General features: G+C 39.6%; 2 protein-coding genes across 7 annotated transcripts; both read right to left on the reverse strand.

The window, feature by feature from the left end:
* Positions 1-8680, reverse strand: c4h19orf47 (chromosome 4 C19orf47 homolog). 2 transcript variants are annotated; one of them, XM_056374945.1, is made up of 8 exons: positions 8655-8680; positions 7069-7156; positions 6349-6463; positions 5820-5901; positions 3401-3526; positions 3229-3300; positions 2045-2118; positions 1-1960 (listed from the first exon to the last, which is right to left on the reverse strand). In XM_056374945.1, exons 1-8 carry the CDS (start codon positions 8671-8673, stop codon positions 1412-1414), a joined length of 1125 nt encoding a protein of 374 aa, XP_056230920.1. In that variant the 5' UTR covers positions 8674-8680; the 3' UTR covers positions 1-1411. The 2 variants fall into 2 exon arrangements, with proteins under 2 accessions (XP_056230920.1, XP_056230919.1); XM_056374944.1 differs by having other exon boundaries at positions 3154-3300.
* Positions 8681-10510: 1830 nt separating this feature from the next.
* On the reverse strand, positions 10511-19409 carry fosb (FBJ murine osteosarcoma viral oncogene homolog B). 5 transcript variants are annotated; one of them, XM_056374253.1, is made up of 6 exons: positions 19143-19409; positions 18607-18794; positions 16312-16695; positions 15733-15840; positions 14951-15295; positions 10511-13907 (listed from the first exon to the last, which is right to left on the reverse strand). In XM_056374253.1, the coding sequence occupies exons 1-6, from the start codon at positions 19204-19206 to the stop codon at positions 13854-13856; spliced, it is 1143 nt and encodes a 380-aa protein (XP_056230228.1). In that variant the 5' UTR covers positions 19207-19409; the 3' UTR covers positions 10511-13853. The 5 variants fall into 5 exon arrangements, with proteins under 5 accessions (XP_056230228.1, XP_056230227.1, XP_056230225.1 ...); XM_056374252.1 differs by having other exon boundaries at positions 10511-14790; XM_056374250.1 differs by having other exon boundaries at positions 10511-15295; positions 16342-16695.
* Positions 19410-19842: the final 433 nt, after the last annotated feature.

Raw genomic sequence — 19842 nt, forward strand, 5'->3', positions numbered from 1 at the left:
TTTGGACCCTTTTCCTCTTTTAATTATTTTCCAAACACATTTTCTTCAAATTCAGAACTTTGTTTCTGCTCAATATCTTTAAAAAAAAAATCATGACCGTTTATTCAACTTTGTTCAACTTTTTTTCTTAAAACAATAAAAATACTTTAAGGTGATTTTAAACATTTTAAAAATATTTACAGTGTTACAAAGTTCTGGTGTAAGTCTGAAAGACCAAAACAGTACACAGGTGTGAATGACCCATACTGGGTTGGGTGAACTACCTACTGGAACTACAGTACAGTGGCCCCCTGATGGCATCTCTGAGTTTCTTTACATGGATACATGATACAAGAACGTCCACATAGAAAAATATGCAGCAGAACAGGTTCTGTGCTGTGTGAAATCAACTCTAACAAATCTATACATTGCATTTCAAAATAAACAATACTCTACTGATCCGGCCTTCAAGTAGGTGGTTTTAGAAAGAGTTCATTACTATGGTAGAAAACTTGACTTGGGTGTCTTTAGCTCAGAGGTGTGAACTTCTACTCCCCAAAGCAGAGAAGAAGAAGAGGAGGAGGAGGAGGTGTGGTGCTTTATCTCGATTCAAGTGTTCAGAGAGGTTGTTCTGTGTGACCATTTGGATTTCCTTTTCTGCTCACAAGTCTTCGGTAAAAAGTTCAGAAGCCTTTCATCACTTTTACACGTTTTTCTACTTTCAAAACATGATGTAGGAGGTAATTCTGAGGTGAACAAGAATAGAAAGATTTCACCATCACCTCATAGCTAGTCTAATGTCTGACTGCCATCCTGTGTTTTTAATTTGTGGAAGAAAACTTTCCCCGTCTGTCCCTTAAAAAATTTTTTCAGAAATATTTAACTTTCAGGCAAATATCAACACATTTTTCAATTACTCAAGTGTATTCTTTGAAGAGGAATCTCAAAACAGGGAAGTTTAGGCAGCAGCATCTTTATATGTGGAGTCACGGGGTAAAATAAAAACCACCATCATAGCAGCGTGGTTGACGTCATGCTCATGCCTTAAGCTCACAAATGTAGTTAAATATACGTTTCTAAAAGACGATAAATGGCAGATATGATTGAGACATGATAAATAGTTTTCTGAATACAACATAATATACAGAGAACTTGGAGTCCTTAAATTAAAAGCTTTGAGAGTAAACAAAGGTAATTTTCCAATGGCAGCATAACTAAAATGTAAAAAAAAAAAAAAAAAAAATTATCTATTTTTTTTTTTTTAATCTAAGAGTAACCCTAAAGCATTAAAATCGTCCACACACTCAGGCTGAACAAAAAACACAGTTAATAACAATCTGCAGTCCTGCATGTGGCCAGGATAAATGCAAAAAGGTGGTGATACAAATTCTATAAAGGAAGTTTAGAAAGAGTCTGAATAATTATGTTTTTGTTAGGTTCTCTTATTGCCCAGTCTCTTAAAAACACTAACAGCCTTAAAGTCCATCCGGGCCCCCAAGGACTCTCCTGCTCCTCCCCCTCCTGTGGCCCCGGTGCTGCTGGTGACCTTGGGGCTTGCTATGGTCGGCCTCTCCTGGGCTCTGGGCCTGGTGCTGGTCACTCTGTTGTCCTGTGTGTCAGCGGGTGAAGGCGACACAGCTGCGTTTGAGTGTGTGGCAGGAAGCTTGCCCAGTCTCTGAAGCACACTGATTTTGGCAGGAGGGAGGCCATTAGGGGAAGAAGACGAGGGGCTGGGAGTGTCAGAGGGAGGTAGTTTGAACTTTCCTCCCAGGCGCCGCAGGGTGGTCGGAGCAGGTTTTGCGGCTGGCTCTTTCTTCTGGGAGGGAGGAGGTTTCTTGAGGACGCCAGCGTACTGGAGGACGGAGCCCTCTCCGTCACTATCATCCTGGTCGTCTACATCCATGTTTCCAGCCATCTTTCCTGCCCTTGACCTGTCTTCCACTTCATCCCCTCGGTCAAGACGACTGAACACACCAGTGGGCTGCCAAAACATGAGCATTAAGAGCACAGAACTTACTTTTACAATACACCGTGAGATATTAAGGTATATACTGACAGGTCTCACCTTGTTATTGCTTGTTGTTGTGTCTGCCTTTGATTCAGCCCCAAGTCTTGCAAATACAGAAGTGCGTTTCAAACCTTTTAACGGAACAGAGAAATGGCAATGAGAATGTTTGACAGTTTTGGTTCATGTTTTGATAAATCATAAATACATATCATATATAACAGGAAAAATAATCAGATAAAAATAAACAAGAAATTCCAAATCATGCTGATCATACTAGAATTAGAAGCTGTAGAAATATCTTACAATCTCTGCTTCTGTGTTTACCAACATTATTTTAAGACAAAGCTGCTCAGAGTGCTGCAGTTTGGAACAGTCTCTTACTTTAACATGATTCTCTAAGGTTTTATTAAAAAGGGCTCTAAATTTATCAGCAGTTACCAGCTCTAAAGCTGTACTAGTTCACAAGATTTACACTTACTATGACGAAGTCAAAAGAATGATTTATTTCCACAAGCTTAAGTTGCAGCCTTGAGCTGCCAAAATTTGACCAGAAAAAAAAGGATAAAATCATTAAAAAGAACGCAAAGCTTTAGTTTTAACAGCTTTATGAATAATGAGACTGACATTATATTATCTCCATGCAAATACTATGTTAAAAAAATCTGTCCATGCACATTCTATGTTAAAAAAAAATCTAGTTTTTATTTTAGTTGCTGTTTAAAGACCTAGCTTGAGGTTTTCTAATGAAAATGCATTTAAAACCTCAATTTACAGAAGCCAACCTGACATGGAGCAAAATGGTTTTTTTCATGATGCTCAGTATACAGTGTTGTAATTCTTTTCAGTGACAGAGCCCACTGGAGAATTCATGCCATGGAACAAAAGATCATAATCAGAGATTTTAGAGTTGGGTACAATCTACATGATGCGCGACAAGGGAAAAAACAAGCAGTTTGACAGAGGGAATGATTGTTGGTGCAGTGGGTAATATTAGTAAGGGGATTCAATTATGACAGAAAAGAATGAACACACCCTGTTTATCAGTCCTGAGTCACCCGATTCAGTTTTAGTATGAAAGAGGTCCGTGAAAATGTTTAGTATTGATTAGCTGTAGTGAGCAGCCTCATTTGAGCGAGTTGCCGGCAAGGCCACTGGGTCAGGCCTACCTTTCTTGGCCTGCTGGGCCAGGATGCGGCGTGTACGAGGCGTGGTGCCCTTGGGCATGTTGATGATGTACTTGCCTTCCATCTCAGCTGTCACTCGCCGGCGCTTCACTGCTGGCAAACCATTCCCCTCGTCGGCTGGCTGACTTACTGACAAACAAAGTGGTGGACACACGGGGGTTAAACAGGGGTAAAAAGGACTCATGCCTCCAGAGGGACAAGAATTAGGGGATTGAAAGGTAGAATCTACCTGCTTTGCTATTCTTGTTTGCTTGCATGTTGGACACTGTGACGGAGAGGCGGTTGTCAGGTCGACGGGCTGGAGTGGCTGGTGGGGAGTCATGGCTCAGAGCGTTGGCGATCATACGAGTGGCAGCTGAGAAAAAAACAAAAACATTCTTAGAGAGGAGATGAGATCAGAGGACAGCTGGGTTTCACAGGTGTCTTCTGAAATGCATCAAACCTTTTTTTAAAATGCCAAAATTAAAAGTTTGCATAAAAAGAACATGTTAAGAAGTGAGGTAGAGCCAACAAACTAAGTGATCCAATTTGATGTGTTAATATGAGATTAGGCTGATTTATTTTCTAATAGAAACAATTACCCTTTGTTAGGCCTTATGATCTGACATGACAACGACAAAATTAGCTTGTAAAAATATATTTGTGCAGAGTTTTAGCCCTTTTTAGGCCAACCCTCAAAATAAGATCAGGAGAAAACAATCTGTCAATCAGTCATTATATATGAAAATGCACAATTCCATCATTGAAGAGTCAGACTGCCTCAAAACCCATCCCGTGTATTAATATCCATGGTTTACTGCTGCATGTGTGGCAGCACGTATTTTGGTTCTTTTAAATTTTACGATCTCTCTTTTTGACAGCCTACCAGTGCACCTAATCATTATAGGCACCAACAAAACAACTCAGTTGTAACAACAATTTATCAGGACAAATTGGTAACAGGCTTAATGGGAAAAAATCTATTCAGTGCACTTGTACATTTAATTAAAAAACATCAATAAATGGTGCCAGTGTATTGATAAAAAATTTGTTAAGAGTGCGTGATATACTGACATCAATTGTTTGTCCCACTCAAATGGCCGACATAGAAACTGCATCCGCAAACAGGAATCTTATGTATGAAATATTGTTGTTTGTGTGTTTGTAAACAAAATTCCATCAGAATTAAAGCCCAATCAGAGTAAAATGCATTATGTGAACACCTTTATCACAATTAAGAGAGAGAAATTTGATTCTTTGTAAAGAATTGTGGTATAATTTAACTTTATAATTTTTATAATCTATCTGACAGGACAATACCATAGACTGTAAATAGAGATGGACGTAGCCTCCGTGACATCACCCACAGGTGTCTGAAGAGTGGTTTTGAAGCTCAGTCAGCCGTTCCGTCGTTGCCATCTTGCCAGTACCTGACTCCACTGAACGCCCAGCTAATACAAAAATGGGCGAAGAGGAAGGGTGTGTGTCGAGCCAAGACTTGGGTGCATGCCGGCTTGCGGCAAGCATATGTTTACCCGCCTGTCACTCAAAGCAGCACGCCCTCAATTCTCCATAACCTCAAGCCTTCATAAAATGTAAACAGGTGAGTTATATACAAATTTGCCCGCGAACAGTTGTCAGGAAGGAAGAAATTTGCTGTACAGACCAAAACCGTTATTTGTACCAGGCTGTAAACAAGTTTATTTCTGCTTTAAAGATGGGCATTTCAACATGGGAGACTATGGGGATTGACTGACTGTTGGCCCAAGATCTGAATCATGGCAGCTGCCATGAGAGGCTCTCCTTCATCTGCTCCATTACGGCAGACATACTATATTATGATGCTGCTGATGATTTATATTGCTTGTGACTGGGCTGATTTATGGCTTAGACTGCTGTGTCACCCCAGGAAAGCTATGTAGTAGGTTGGGTGATTTATGCACAAATAAATAAGCCATGGACAAGTATATTGTTTTGTTTAAATTTGAAACAACAAAAAATGTTATTGATATTTTACCTCTGATAATTGTAGTCTTTTACTGTTTAGATTAAACACTCACAGTCACATGGCACACAGCTTACGTAAGTCCGATTTTATTATAGTTCTACTATAGTTTAAAGTGGAATGTTGTTGTATATAATTTAAGGTTTTTTTTGGGTTAATTGAGTGTGTGAGTTGCAGATGTTGAACAAATAAGAACTGTATGTTTGTTATGGAATACTTGCATTTGGTTTACTAACTTTTTGGTTAATTTGTTTAAATGCTTTGCATTTATCTCCTGCATATACAAATTTCATATCATTTTAGTTTAATTATTTTATTTATTTAATTTTTGTGTAAAAATGCAATAATAGTTACAGCAGTTTGCCTAGTTTTACTGTTTATGTAGTGACTGTGATTTGTCTCTTTTTTTATATCATTTGTTTTGGAGCTACATTCACATTCGCTCCCGCGAGTACATCAGAAAAATGTGGTTTGAAATAAAGACTTGTTGGTGGAGTTAAAGCCAGGTCCACGCCCTCAGTCTAATCAGCTATCATAGACAACATTTTAAAGCCATCGGAACAGCTAAACCTCAATTAAAACAGCAATCCAAATAAAAGTTGATGACATTTCAATCACAGTCCATGTAATGCTTTATCTAAAAAAGTTAGACACTTTTACTTACGAGTATTGGCAGTTCTTCTGAGCTCAGCTTGAACGCTTGTCTGTCCTGAGGAGATGGCTTCCGTGGCCATTTTGCACATGTCCTGAAGATGGGAGGGCAGGAACGCACATTAAGGCTTATGTTAAATTTGCATTCTACAGCAAAATCATTGACCAGAAGGCAGTGAATCTGACCCATCTTCACCTGTTACTGCATCTATCTGAAGGAGATATAAACACGACATTTTCTCCTGATTTTTACTGTTGCATATTTATATTACTTAAAAGACAACTGTTAATTGTTGAAACACTCTGGTACAGTATCATATTAGAAACAAACTCTATAAATGTCAGATCATTCAACAGGACATTTGTGTTTGTGGCTGTGGATATTTTTGAGCCAGTGGTTCATGGTTATACCGTCCAACCCTGTCATACAATCATAGTTGCAATCTCAAAATTTAAAGCCATTCTAATGTACATCCAGTTGATTTTTAACAGTCAATCATTTACAACATTTCATTACATGAAAACATTAAGTGTGATCTCACCTGCCTGTACACCTGCTTGGCATGTTTAAGAATGGCAATGATATCACCAATCACTGTAATACCGAGGTCCATCATGATGTCTTTACTGAGGTCCATCAGCATGTTCTTCTGGATTCTGCAGTGAGATAAACAATCAGAAAACAAATGTTTGGGAAATTATGAAGTGCATATGATCACAGCACAGTTGTGGGGTTTAAGTGTCAGGGTTTTGACAGGGTTGCCCAAATTAAATGTAAGACTTCTTTATACCATCTAGATTGCAATTTAACACTTGTTTTATGATCATACCAGCCAAAATAAAGTACAATGGAAAGTTGGGACAATATGGATAGAATTAATATTACAGCTGTTTTTCAGTACTTCCTTGCAGTATATACTGTAACTAATTTTTAATGTCTAATGATAAAAAATAAATTGAGATTGAGACTGAAACCCTTGAGGGTTGAACGGCCTCCTGCAGCACATTCCACTGCTGCCACAATCACAATCACACAAGTTTATAGGTGTATAGCATCTTCCATCAGCCTGCAACCAATTACAAAACATTTTATAACTCTTATAACTATATACAACAGGCAGAAGAAAATATTTACAACTTTAATTCATTCTAAGACCTTTTTTTTTTGAGAAAACTAATTTCAATGCTTTTAAGACTTTTTACAACCTGCAGATGGCCTGAGTGTACTATAACAGGGATATGAAATAGGGACTTTAGGTTACCTGTTGTCCACAAAGGAGACTGCATAGGTAACGGCGAGGCCAGCTGGGATCCCTGCATCCTTAAAAAACTGAATCCACTCTGAGGTGGCTTAAGAAAAAAAGGGGGAAAGGGGAGTTTAATAACACAACAAAGAATTGAAGAGCATTCAACAACTGACATAATCACTGACATATTTATAATTCACTTAATTCAAATAAAATCCTATAGCTAATGACTCCTTCATTTGGTGGTTAATCTCAATATTATTTCTTAGATTATTCATCAATCTACAATGTTGGGAAATTCCCATCACAATCCCTAAACTCAAAGATGCATCTCCAATGTGCTTCTTTAGTTTAGCCATCAGTCAAAACCTCAAACATTCAATTCACAATGATATAAAACAGTGAAAATTTTCTGATTGACTAATCTGTTCATAATTTTCACAATAATTGTGATAATATTATTAGTGAACTGGCCTCTTCAAAGTTTACAACAAACAAGGCTATAGTGTTGATGATAGTTCTCAGTGATACTGTACAGTGGGAGAGAGGCCTGGCACAAAAGCCAGTGATGTTAACCTGAGGAGACAGCAGCATGTTGAGTTCTAACACATGCTGACCATGGCCAGCTGGAGGTTATTTATAACACCAATTATGAAACGTCTTGTGGCTGGAGTATCAGATACAGGGTGAAGGGAGCACAACAGCTGTCTAAACAATGCCTCTGACTAACATGCTCGGGCTATTACTTATGATCTCATAGTTACAGAGACGAATGGTGGTCATGGTGGCTAAATTGTCATTTGGCACTTTGATGCCTGAACAATACAGAACCAGAACAGATCCACAAATGATTAGGACTTCAAATAATTATTATTGTCATTATCGAATATCTTATTTGATCAGAAAATAGTGGAAAATATTCCTCCCAGTTTCTCTGAGTCCCGGGTGTCAGCTTCAAATGTCTTGTTTTTTTCTCAGGGATATTTAGTTAAGATGTTAAGATATTACAAAGATAGATAATTAAGAGGCAGTTATTTTGATACATGAATAATCATTTTGCTAATTTTAAAGTAAAAATGGGAAACACTCTCTGGTGCCAGCCTAACAAATGTGAGCCGTTCGATAAATAAAATAGTCGCTAGTTGTAGCCCTAATTTTAACACTACTAATTTTAACAAACTAGATTTAGGGTTTAACAAAGTGAACCGGGTGTAATGTTGAATCGCAAATGTGATGTAGACACAGTGCTGATTAGCTCATGATAGCACGGGAGGAAGAACCAATCAATTTCACCAATTCAAACATTAAAGTACCCAACATGTGAGTGAACACTTCTCCCTTGTCGATTTGCTTTTAGAAGTTAAAGGCAGCTATGTGTTAGCACCGTTAGTGTTAGCATTCTGCACTAGCATTGCCTTAGCCGCAGCTACAGCCATGAACTAAAAGGCGCTACCGGCCATCTGCAGCGTCCACTGTAAGCTATTTCGGCTGTAAAATAGTGTTCCGAAATCAAGCAGTGACCAAATCTAACAGTGAAACTCATAAATAATTTAACTATTGTCAAGTGGTTAGGTCGGCAAGCCGGGCCTTTATGCTCTCACCTGTTGTCACGGACGCCATGTTTACAACAAACGGTTTCGTCTGCTTCCGTGACGCAACATCCGCCAGAGCCGGAAACCGAGGAAAAAAAGTTCCGGTGATATTTTTTATTTTTGGACACTAGAGAGCGACACAGACCGATCACTTTATTCCTTATTCTGTCCGTTTAAAAGTAGGTAGATTCACGTTATATCCTCGGTTGTTCTCCTCATGAGTTATGACCACAAAAGAGCTATATCTGCCGATTTCCTTCATTGCTCAATCTTGTGTGTTTCAATTTCTATTGTTGCTGTTTTCGGTTAAGGTTGTCAGTATTTTAGTCCGTGGTTAGTTGCTTTCTGTTGGTTACCAGCTTAGAGGAGCCACAATTTATTACTTTATACATATTTTCCTTCATTGTGAAAATTAAAAATGAACTCAGAGCAATTATGAGGCAACAATGCTTGAACTCTTTATCAATGCTGTCAACAGAGTCAGAACATGTCAGAGACCTGGACTTTAATAACAGTGCAGGAGTTTTTGAGGAGAAAAGATAGAAAGAAGACCATCAGATCAGGGAGGCTTTCTCTTATCTTATTATTCATACATTATGGAGTATCCTATATTCTATTTGAATTTTTCATTCCAAGGTGTTGTGTTAATACAATAAGAACTAGTTGACACTGGTTGGTTTTGGAAAACATTTGACTATTATATCATTGATACAATACCATATGTGTGTGTGTGTGTGTGTGTGTGATCTGAATCATAGAACTGTATTGGTGGAGGTGGGCAGTTTGTGTTTGTGTAGCGTATCCCATTCAGCTGCACATTGTTGACTAATACAGTGATATTGTTGCTTCTGGCCCAGGAAAGTATTGTTACAATCATGTATCGTAAATCCTGTATGATAGAATAAATCTACAGCTGATGACAGTTTCCTTCAGGTTGTGATCATAAGCTATAGACTGTCAGTGTAAATCCCGAATAAGCTACAGGTGTTTCCCACAGATAACAGCCTCTGCTGAGGACCTGTAATTGAAAACCTTGGATTGCAAGTGTGAGAAGAGCGGATTGGGGGCGAGGGGCCTCTGCATTCTTAATCCGTGCCTGCCCCTAGGAGGTTAATCTGCTCATGTCTGCCATAACTATTTTTTGACCACTGGGAAAAGGAAGTGATCTGAACACAACACTATCGTCAGTCACTTAACAAAGATGACATGGCAACCTTGTTATTGGAGTCATGTTTTTGGCCACCTGAAGAATGTAAATTTAATATTCACTATGTTTTGGTCTGTCCCAATTCCTGAGGGAAATATCTGGTTCGTTGGCCACTATGATCCATCATATTTACCAGCTAGCTCCTAATTTTGTCCACCTGCTGTTTGTTGCTGGGCAGGTAGCATACTGTGACAGAATAAAAATAAAAGTGTGGGCCGTAAAACCAAAACAATGAGGTAGAAGACACTATAAAAAATCTCTTTTCACATACAATCATAATGAATGAGCCATTATCGAAATAAAATATTGATTATAGCCACTTAAATGCGTGAAAAGCCTGAAATTTGCATAAAAATAAGTTCTGCCCTCATTTGTTGTTCAGGGCTTGTAATGCTACATAAAACATCTAACATGACAGGAAATTAACTGATGGCTTTAACTGATTTGTTTCAGTAATTTTTCAAGCAAAAATATCAAATGTTCTCTGGTTTCATCAATTGTGCCTTTCTCTGTTTTAGGCTATGTAATTGTAAATCATTTTGGTTGGACAATTAATATAACAAAGATGGTATCTTTAAAAAAAAGAATACATTTGCAAAAAAGGATGCATAGGTCAAACAGACTGGTGAAGGTCAAGCATTTAAAAACAAGGCATATGCACCTTAGAATATGTTGTTTATTTATGTAATTTCTTCACAAATTGGAAATGAATAGTATTTGGTCAAACTATCATTAAAGGAGACAGCTCACCCAGCTTTTGCAGTCTAGAAACCGAGAAAGAAAACTTTGTCATATGAAGTTTTAGAGGACAGCAAAAAGGGAGACAAACAAAATTGAGACATTTGCTCCCAGAAAAAAATGGATGAAACATTGAGAAAAGGAATGATTTGTAATAACAGCAATGACTTTTTGACATAGAGGAACTTTGCAAGTTATCAATGACTGAAAAAAAAAGAAATTTAGATAAATTGTAACACAATTTTTGGAGATTGTCTCAAAACTAAATATTAAGTATTAAGGATAACTTTTAATATTGTAACAAAAATGGATAATTAAAGCAATACATCATCACACTTGACATATAGTAGCAGTCAGTTTGATCACTGCATGATTTGCTACATTATGTTTATCCAAGAGGATAATAAGTATTGCATGTCATACCAGGGAAAATATGAAATCAGAGCATATATGGGACTTGTGGAAAAATAGAAATACATAGCAACATTCACCTTATAGAAAAATAGGAAAGCTCTTATTCAGATAATGCTGACATAGCAATTGTACAGTACAGGTAGGTGCAGACAGTTTCTCTGTCTTATAACTGGTAGCTCAATAGTTCTCCTTTTCCTTCTTTGTCACCTTTTCCAATTCATTATCCACTCAGTTACAATTGCAACCTTACAGAAAAAAGATTTAAAGCAATTTCAGACAACTTCAATTAAATCCAAGGCAAAGGAATTAGATGAAAGAATGAGTCTAATATGTTGTGTGGTGATCAGGGGCATACGTGTGGAGTGTAGGTACAGTACAAGGGCCCTCTGAGATCTGTTTAGCACACTTAAAGATGTAGCAGGCAGTTGATATTAAACTATGATGAAATCACAGAGTAATTACTGGGCTCTCAGAGCTTCAGCTCCAGGGAATTCACTGTTATTGGCTTCCTTTCAGAATACAACGTCCTGATGAGACAAGCAGCGTGTTCATTTGTCTGGAGCCGCTGCAACAGCATTGTGTCACCTTCCACCATACAATGTGAAACTGCCTCGTCATTATAGTATACTATAAGTAGCACCACAAAAACCTATATACATGAGAACTATTGAATATGTTTTATGCTTATTCTCACACCAGAACATATTCTCATCACATTTGCATTTGGAGAGAAATCAAAAGGCATCTCCAACATCTGTACAAACACAGTCCTTATTCAACGTTTAAAAAATGAGGTCTGCCCACTTTCTGACCACCAAGAGCCACACTTGAACAAAGATTTATACCATTAATCTAGCCAATGCTTTGAATAAACATGTTTATTTATGGAAAATAAAGCCTCTTATCCAGCAAATACAATCACAATAAGTTTTTTAAAACTAATTAAGACAACTTGCTTGAGTACAAGAACGGAAAATCTTTAACATGATAATGTTTATATCAAGGCTAAAGCTGCAGTTATCCTTCAAAACATACATTTCAGTTAGGAAATAACAATGTTATTGAGTGATATGTTTATACTGGACAGAAATGCATACTGGGTATGAAATACTTTGTCCTTAAATGAAACAGTTTAGTCATCATGTCGTAGTCCGAACACTTTTAATATGTGTATTGACATTCAATCACACCTTTTTTTTTTTTCCTCATTTTGCATCTGCGAAAGATCAAGTGGCATTAGGTGTCAGTAGCTTTGGGACAGACCTCACAGAGAAAAAACAAACAAACAAAACAAAGGCGTTACCACAACCTTCTAACATCATAATTATAAACATACATTTAATGTAACTGGATAGTGCTTTATATTGTTTATAAAACATAAATACACATTGATAGAGGCAGTGACATCGTGCTTCATGTTGAGGGACAGGGCAGTACTTTAAATTGAATATAGCTTTTTTTTTTTTGTTCCTTTAGAAAAATATTCATTTTAAAACTAAACCTCAGTAACATTTTATCTTGTTCTTCATTGACAAAAATATCCCATTTAGATTTGCAGACATTCATACTTTACAATCATTGTACATACACTTATATATACATGTTACCTGTATATATGTATATGCATATAGATTTATAATTAGATTTTTTTGTAGTGCACAACATGCCTCTGAAGTTGCCAAATGAAAATACAATAAAATAATGAAACAATACTTACAATGCAATAATAATAGTAACAGTTATGAGGAAATCTCCTGATAAAAAAACAAACAAAACGAAAAGTAAAAAAGAAATAAAATAAAATAAAATAAGATAAAAAACAAGAAATGGCAACAGTACAAGAGAAAGCAGAGGTCATTGCAGAACAATCGAACAAACAAACAAACATAAACATTAAAATATATAACAATTCTCACTCAAACATACAGGAAAAACAAATTGTACAAATTCACAGGCAAAGAAAGGACGCTCACTCCACAACATCAGCCCACGTGTTCTCCCCTTTTTGTTTCCAGGTCTTGCTTTGTGCTCACTCACCACATCAACCTCAATAAAGAAAGAAATAAACGGGCCAGGTGCCTCAGAGTGGACACACTCACAATAAATGCACCCCCGCCTCGTCTCCGCTGAGAGAAAAGGGGAGGTACAGAGACCCCTGAGCCCAATGCTTAGAGGTTGTCTGAATCACTACAAAAATGTCTCTCCTCTAAATAAAGGCATCGGTTCACATCTGATTGATTCTGAGCAACACTCGCTGGTGCGATGCAACAAAACGTCTGTATCTTCAGTTCAGAGACTTGAAAGCGATGGTGTGAATATGAGCATGTAGGCCCAGGGTGATGAGGCTCTGCGGTATGGAGGTGTTTTTACTGAGGTCACCCTTCCACACAGTTGGCAAGAGTAGGATTGTTTTCTCTTTCTTTTTTTGCTTTGTTTTTTAACATTTGGCTCTTACATTTGGTTCCAAAAATCAATGTTAAGGATGGGAGTCATCCTCTGTCCATCACCTCTCCATTTGTGTCTGTCCAGCTTGCTTGCACATCCTTTCTCCCTTCCCGCTAAAATCTCTCTCCATCCTCACTTTAAACCCTCCTCACAACATAAGATGGGTCTAATCTTCATCGTGTGAACATCAAAACATGGCTCAGCAGAAGACAGTGGCATCCGTCTTGCGTTTTGGGTTCATCAATTACACGTCTATGTGCATGTGTTAAAAGTATTTAGCTGCTGTTCACTGTAAGGATCCTCTTTGAGCAATGCGCTCCAAGATAAAGGTTCTTCTGTATTGGGGGTTGCGTCCATGTCCTTGTATGAAAGGGTGCAAAAGGACGTGTTAGTTGGGCCGGCATTCACTCAAGGTCCCAAGGGCTGGAGGGGGTCTTCGGGCTCTCGGAGGTTGAAGACTTCAGAGAGGGAGAAACACAGAGACAGAAGAGGAGAAACAGAGATGGGTAGAGATGGGTCGCATGGCAGGTAGGCAGACGGCAGAAGAATTTTTTTAAAACGAAAAGAAGCACAGATCCTCAACTTGCCAAGTCCAAGCAGCAAATGAAGAAGCAGAGGGAAGTCAAGCAGATGAAGAGTTAGAGGTGAGCGAGACATCAGCAGTCTGCCTCCCACAAGAAAAGACCCTGCACAAAGTGTCCTTCGTCCCTATTTCAGATCGGCACAAATACATTCAGCAAAAGGAAGAAGGGAGAAAAGGATGGAAAAGGATGAGAGCAAGAGCACTGGAAAAGGGGCAACCGACAGAGGGAACAAGGTGGGGGCACTGGTGCTTGTTGGAGTGTAAAGTGAGTTTATGGTATCAATGTGCTGTACATGTTGAAGATTGAGAGTATTCAATGTGAATTAATCTGTTAACTCAGAGAACTTAAAACCGGCAACTTGGACTTAGTTTATTCACTTATCTTGTCCAGTTGCAGGTACTTGATAATACAAAACAAGAATTGGTTTATTGTTTAAGCCCAATGTTACAATCTTAAGGGTTTGTTTGGCTCTTATTTGGAATGCATTTCAGAATGTGCAAACTTCAACACAATCACATACAAATGATTGGTTGTTTTTTTTTTTTTTTTTTCGTCTCAATCTGTGAGACTGATTGGCACTGTGCATGTACTTGCCTCAGCCTTTACTTCCAGCGAGCATAATGTATGTGCGTGTTAAAATGTGTGCGCATGTGTCTGTCGGTCAGTCAGAGCGCCAGCAGAGAAGGCGAGTTCAGGGAATCAGATGACTGCTCGCTACTGCTGTTCCGCTGGTTGGCACTGACCCCGCAGGCTCCCTCTGGGTAGGTGAACACAAATGAAGATGTGTATGAGGTGTTGTAGCTGCCAATGGCCGCATCGTCATGGTTACCACCACCACCACCACTGTCGCTGGCCATAAGGCACGGCCCGCCAGATGCCGGCTCACTTGAGCCATAGAAAGAACTAGAAAACTCTACCTCCTGCATTATCCCTGGCTGAGGCTGCTGCTGGACTTGCTGCTGCTGAACCGGAGGCTGGGACTGTGTGGAGGCCGGATGAGCTGTGTAGGCAGGAGGCAGATAGAAAGAGTCTTCCTTCACAGCCAAGCCCACAATGGAGACGGGAGGTTGTAAGGTCTGGGGAGCTAGCTGGGACTGGACAGGAGGGAGCTGCGCTGAGCCCTGCTGAAGCTGGTCCTGATATGGGATCTTACAGTTTGGCTGGTGGGCCACCAGGACAAACTCCAGGCGCTCCTTCTCCTTCTGCAGCTCCGAGATCTCAGCCTCCAGCTCCGCCTTCTCCTCCTCCAGTATGTCTGTCTCCTGTGGGCAGGTACAGAGAATGGAAGAAGCAGGGGCAAGGGGGCAGGGGAGCAAGATAAAGGTGGGTAAATGAGTAGAGGAGGGAAGAGGATGTGCAGAGGAAAGAGAGAGGACAGGAGAGTTAGCTACGCCTTCACGTTTGTGAAGGTGGATGTGCCCACCCCAGTAGAAGTGCCTTCCTCATCTGCAGCTGTATATGTAAGGTGGCTTCTGTAGGAGCTTGTTAATTAAGCCATAAATACTGTAGGTCCAATAGTCTGTCTTGAGGACTATAATTGTCTTCACGACAGCTAAACACCCCGTTACCACAATCCTCTTTCTTTTAAACACACATGCAGACAGTTATTAACACAATCGGAAATGCTATGCAAGGCAACTTGTATGTATGTAATTATGATCATTGCTCATTCTTGCTGCTATAACAAGGCCAAGCTCACCGACTGCAGTCTGTCTGTGAGTTCTCGTCGGCGGTTTCTACATTTGGCGGCCGCCAGTTTGTTTCTCTCTCGACGAACACGCCTCTTCTCCTCCTCCTCAGGTGTTAGCTAGGATGAAGAGAAAAAATAAAATGGATTAGGGCAAAAATTTTGTGATTGTTCTTGAAAATGTAGTTATATTGTATTAATGGGCAGTGGTGGGCAGGCAGGATGACTACACCAGCTGTTCTCTTTTACCCTTTTACAAAGAAAAAATGTAACTTTTCCCTCATGTTCTGGCAGTAGGCTATCTTTTATCTAGCTAAGGAATAATTACCCTAAATGACACCAATTATGCCAAAAATAAGTCACATTTGGCAGATTATCCTCCCACATAACCCTCCACACTGTCCTCATTTAATCCCTGTTTAATAGGTTTTGTGACAACGGCCTACAGCAGACAGGGAGGTGCCCTTTTTTGTTCAATGTTCATGCATCTGAAAGTGTTTGTACACATCACTGCTTAACATTGCATAAACCTGCATTTCATGTGTAACATACAAGGGTCAACAAACAAACCGTTCAAGCACACACACTTACTAACACACCAACATCTCCATCGTCACTCACAGACTCGTCTCGTGAACGGCGGCTGCGGGTTCTGGACTGGCGGATAGGGCCCGGAGCTGGGCCTGGAGTATCTGAACTTGGAGGAGTGAATCCAGACCTTGAAGAATAACTGGGGCCTGGCATGTCATATGGGTCAACCAGTGAAACTGGCTGGGTCATGGTTGTGGTGCCAGTGGACCCACTCTGACCAGAGGCCTGGGAAGAGATGAGGGTCGGCTGCACCATCCACTGCAGGTCCTGACTGGTGGTGATGGCGGTGACGGTGGGCACAAATGAACCGGGCATCTCCCCTCCAATACTGGCCCCTAGCCCGCTGCCCACAATGCTCAAGCCAGCTCCCGCTGACACACACTCCTGCGCATTAACAAGTAGAGTTTAACACACCATGTAAAACCACTGTAAGTCAGTGAACACATTTAGAGAGACAGGGGCGGAAATACCTAGAGGAACTAGGTTATTCCTGCATTATTACAGATGCACTGTATAGAAATTCTAACCAAGATCCTACTTTAAATTGTAAAATATTTAAAATTCTAGGAAAGATACATGGCATGACATGGCAAAATGGTTCAGGAATAAAAATTTTATTTGAAGTGGTATCAGTTTACTTTAAGTCCCCCTATTTAGCATTTGTAAGATATACAAACATTTAATAAATGGTGTATAACACACTATAATATAGTTTTAAGCAGCTATAAGTGTAGAGTAAGCAAGTACAATATTCAACAACAATCATAACGTCTTCAATGAGGACATATTTTACATGATCACAGCTATGTTTTACTATATTGTCAGTAATGACAAACACTTATATCTGCACCACTACAATATAGTGTGTTTTGAATCATTTCTTAAATGACTATAATGTCTAGAAATGCTAAATATGGGGATTTAAAATAAAGCCTTTTCTTTTAACTCAATGTAAGTGTTATACAGCTTCAGTGTGGTGCTGGAACAAATACATACACAATGCGATCTTTTAAAGTGTGGGAAAAAAACGCAGCGTATCCAACTATCAACAACATAATTAGAGGAGTAAAGACAAGGAAAAAATAATAGGCATTAAGTCTTGATTTCTAATTCACTAGTTTTGATACTGTGTTACTTGATTTCTATGTCAGTTTAGAACATATAAAAAGCCCAAATCTGTCGCTTGTCTATTTTGTTTCATTTTAGACCCGAGGAGGACTGCGTGGACTTTAATTTATATTCATACAAAAGCGTGTTAAGAGACTGGGACAGGCGGCTCTGAAAGCAGCCACCTCGACCAATCGTTTCTCTCAATTAGCGTCTCCCCTCTCCTTCTTCCTCCTCCCCCGTCACACCCCCGGTGTTCCCCTTGGCAACGCGACGTAGCACTCCAAAATAGAACGAGCATTTACGTCACGGCGAGGCCTGTGAGAGGAGAACAGAGAGCGTGGAAGGAGGGGCAGGGCTTCAGCGCTTACGTAGGAGAGTTCCAGAACGCTGTCATCCGTTTTGCGGCGTGCTGTAAACCGAGCACGTTGTCAAAGCTTGAGAGCCGCTACCAGGGATACTACAGGCAACACATAAACTTCTATCGAATCCTTGGTATACATAGCGTAACTATTTATATCTGACTGCAGGAACACAGTAGTACACGCTTAGTGGGTTCCTATACGTGCTTTCCATTAATAACACCACTAATGTCCAATTCAAATAAAGGACAAATAGTCCCATTAAGAGCCTAGGTTATATATATTGTACAATTACAACGCCGAGTATATAGCCTAGCTTCGGTTTTCTTTCTTTCTTTTTTTTTTTTTTTTTTTACGATTTATTGCCACTTTCATGCAGATCTCAGATTAGCTTATATGTCTGTTAATTTGGTACAAGCATAGCAGCACATTGTCAACAAAACAAAACCCATTCTGGGAGATAAGCTACCAAATCCAAAACCGTATGCAACAATAGCATATGAAACTGAATATGTAAGAACATTACATTTCTTTATTAATATCTATAATGTATAGACCATATATATCACAACGTGCAGTTTATTTATTTGGAAACATGTTAGCAGAAGCACATACCCTAATTAGTCCCATAGATCCATAGGCTATATTGGCAGCACAGGTCCATCAGTGCATATAGGACCATAAGTCAAACTTGTTGCATTTATAAATAAATAAACTAAGGAACAGCTGTAACATTCGCTTATTTTTAAAACAACATTTAACATCAGCATCTAACATTTGCTACCATGCATTATATTGCATTGATAGTCTCTTGACTCTATCATACCTGCGGAGCACTGGTGGTCGGCGGGCTCCCGAAGGAGTCCACGGAGGAAAGGCACTGGGACTCTATGGATGGAGACGAGCTTCCACGGGATCCGCTGTCGGGGTCGCCGGGGAACCCTTGGTACATCTCCCCGCAGGGACCGAGAGAGAACGAGACACCTGCAGTTACCGGAGAGAGCGCGATGTCACCTGCAGCGGCAGGGCAGCGGCACACACAAGAAGATTACTAAAGGAGAGGTACTGTGGGGAGAGAATGACTGACGTTATGGGCAATGCAGTTAACAAAACCCAGAGAATTACTTTGATCATGGTTGAAAGTTAGACAATCCCGCCATCATTGATCATTGAAGAAAACTCTACAGCAGAGTGTTTGTGGAAGCAACTTCCACAGGGAACGATGTGTATGTCTATAAGCATAGACTGGCGGACAGCGGTAGACAGATGTTCCCGACCCACTCAAAAACGCTATTTTTAAAGCAAATATTTACTTCAAACACGCCGTAGGCTACTGTATATCGTCCAAATAAAGACACATACCGTTGCTGATCTTCTTCTTATTCCCCACTGAGATGCTCTTGGTTTCTTTCCAAAAAAGTTGCATGAAGAAGCTTAATCCAGTTCCCCGCGTTTAGGGGGAAGTGTCCCAATTTTTCTGTTAAGAAGTCCTCTCGTTTAGCTTTAAATCCTTCTAACGCTCTCCTTTATCCGAATGGCATATATTCGATTATAGATCCATGAAGTCCGTCCACGGTACGCCGGAGGACGTTAGCTGTTATTGCGGTGCACAGTAGCAGATCTTGTCGTATGAATGAATCGATCCTCCTCGAGGTAGAAACAAGGCATTTCTATCGTCTAAGTCCCGCCTCGGAGTTCCGCTGATGACGTACATGCCCATATTTGTGCTTTGGTGTTGTGTTTGGTCTCCTTGGTGACGTTGAGGGAATCCCTCTCCCACTGAAATGGACCAGAAGCTCACCTCGCCGACGGGTAATAATAGATTTTTTTTTATACAATCACAGGCACGAGATATTTCTCACCGTCTGACAATTTCTGAAAGGAAATTTCATGAAACTTCAGAGTGATAAATATGGAAAGTATCTATTTAGGACTATCTATAGGTGTATATTTGGATTGGAACATTGGGTCATGGCTACGTCAAGAGAAGACATTATAATATTCCTATAATATCTACAGTCCCATGTGTAAGCATTTGTGGAGTGTTGTTGTGTTCAGTTAA

This window comes from Seriola aureovittata, chromosome 4 (genome assembly GCF_021018895.1).
Source record: "Seriola aureovittata isolate HTS-2021-v1 ecotype China chromosome 4, ASM2101889v1, whole genome shotgun sequence".
Classification (NCBI taxonomy): domain Eukaryota; kingdom Metazoa; phylum Chordata; class Actinopteri; order Carangiformes; family Carangidae; genus Seriola; species Seriola aureovittata.

Excerpts from the sequence above, each read along its gene's own strand:
- c4h19orf47 (XM_056374944.1), bottom strand. Across the intron at positions 2,119-3,153 it reads GGCCCAGCAGGCCAAGAAAG|GTTTGAAACGCACTTCTGTA; the intron begins GTAGGCCTGACC and ends TTCCGTTAAAAG. Across the intron at positions 1,961-2,044 it reads CAACAACAAGCAATAACAAG|CCCACTGGTGTGTTCAGTCG; the intron begins GTGAGACCTGTC and ends ATGTTTTGGCAG.
- fosb (XM_056374249.1), bottom strand. The coding sequence starts at position 19,206 with ATGCAACTTTTTTGGAAAGAAACCAAGAGCATCTCAGTGGGGAATAAG. Across the intron at positions 16,696-18,606 it reads CGACCACCAGTGCTCCGCAG|GAGTGTGTGTCAGCGGGAGC; the intron begins GTATGATAGAGT and ends GTTAATGCGCAG. Across the intron at positions 15,296-15,732 it reads TCACAGACAGACTGCAGTCG|GAGACAGACATACTGGAGGA; the intron begins GTGAGCTTGGCC and ends ACCTGCCCACAG.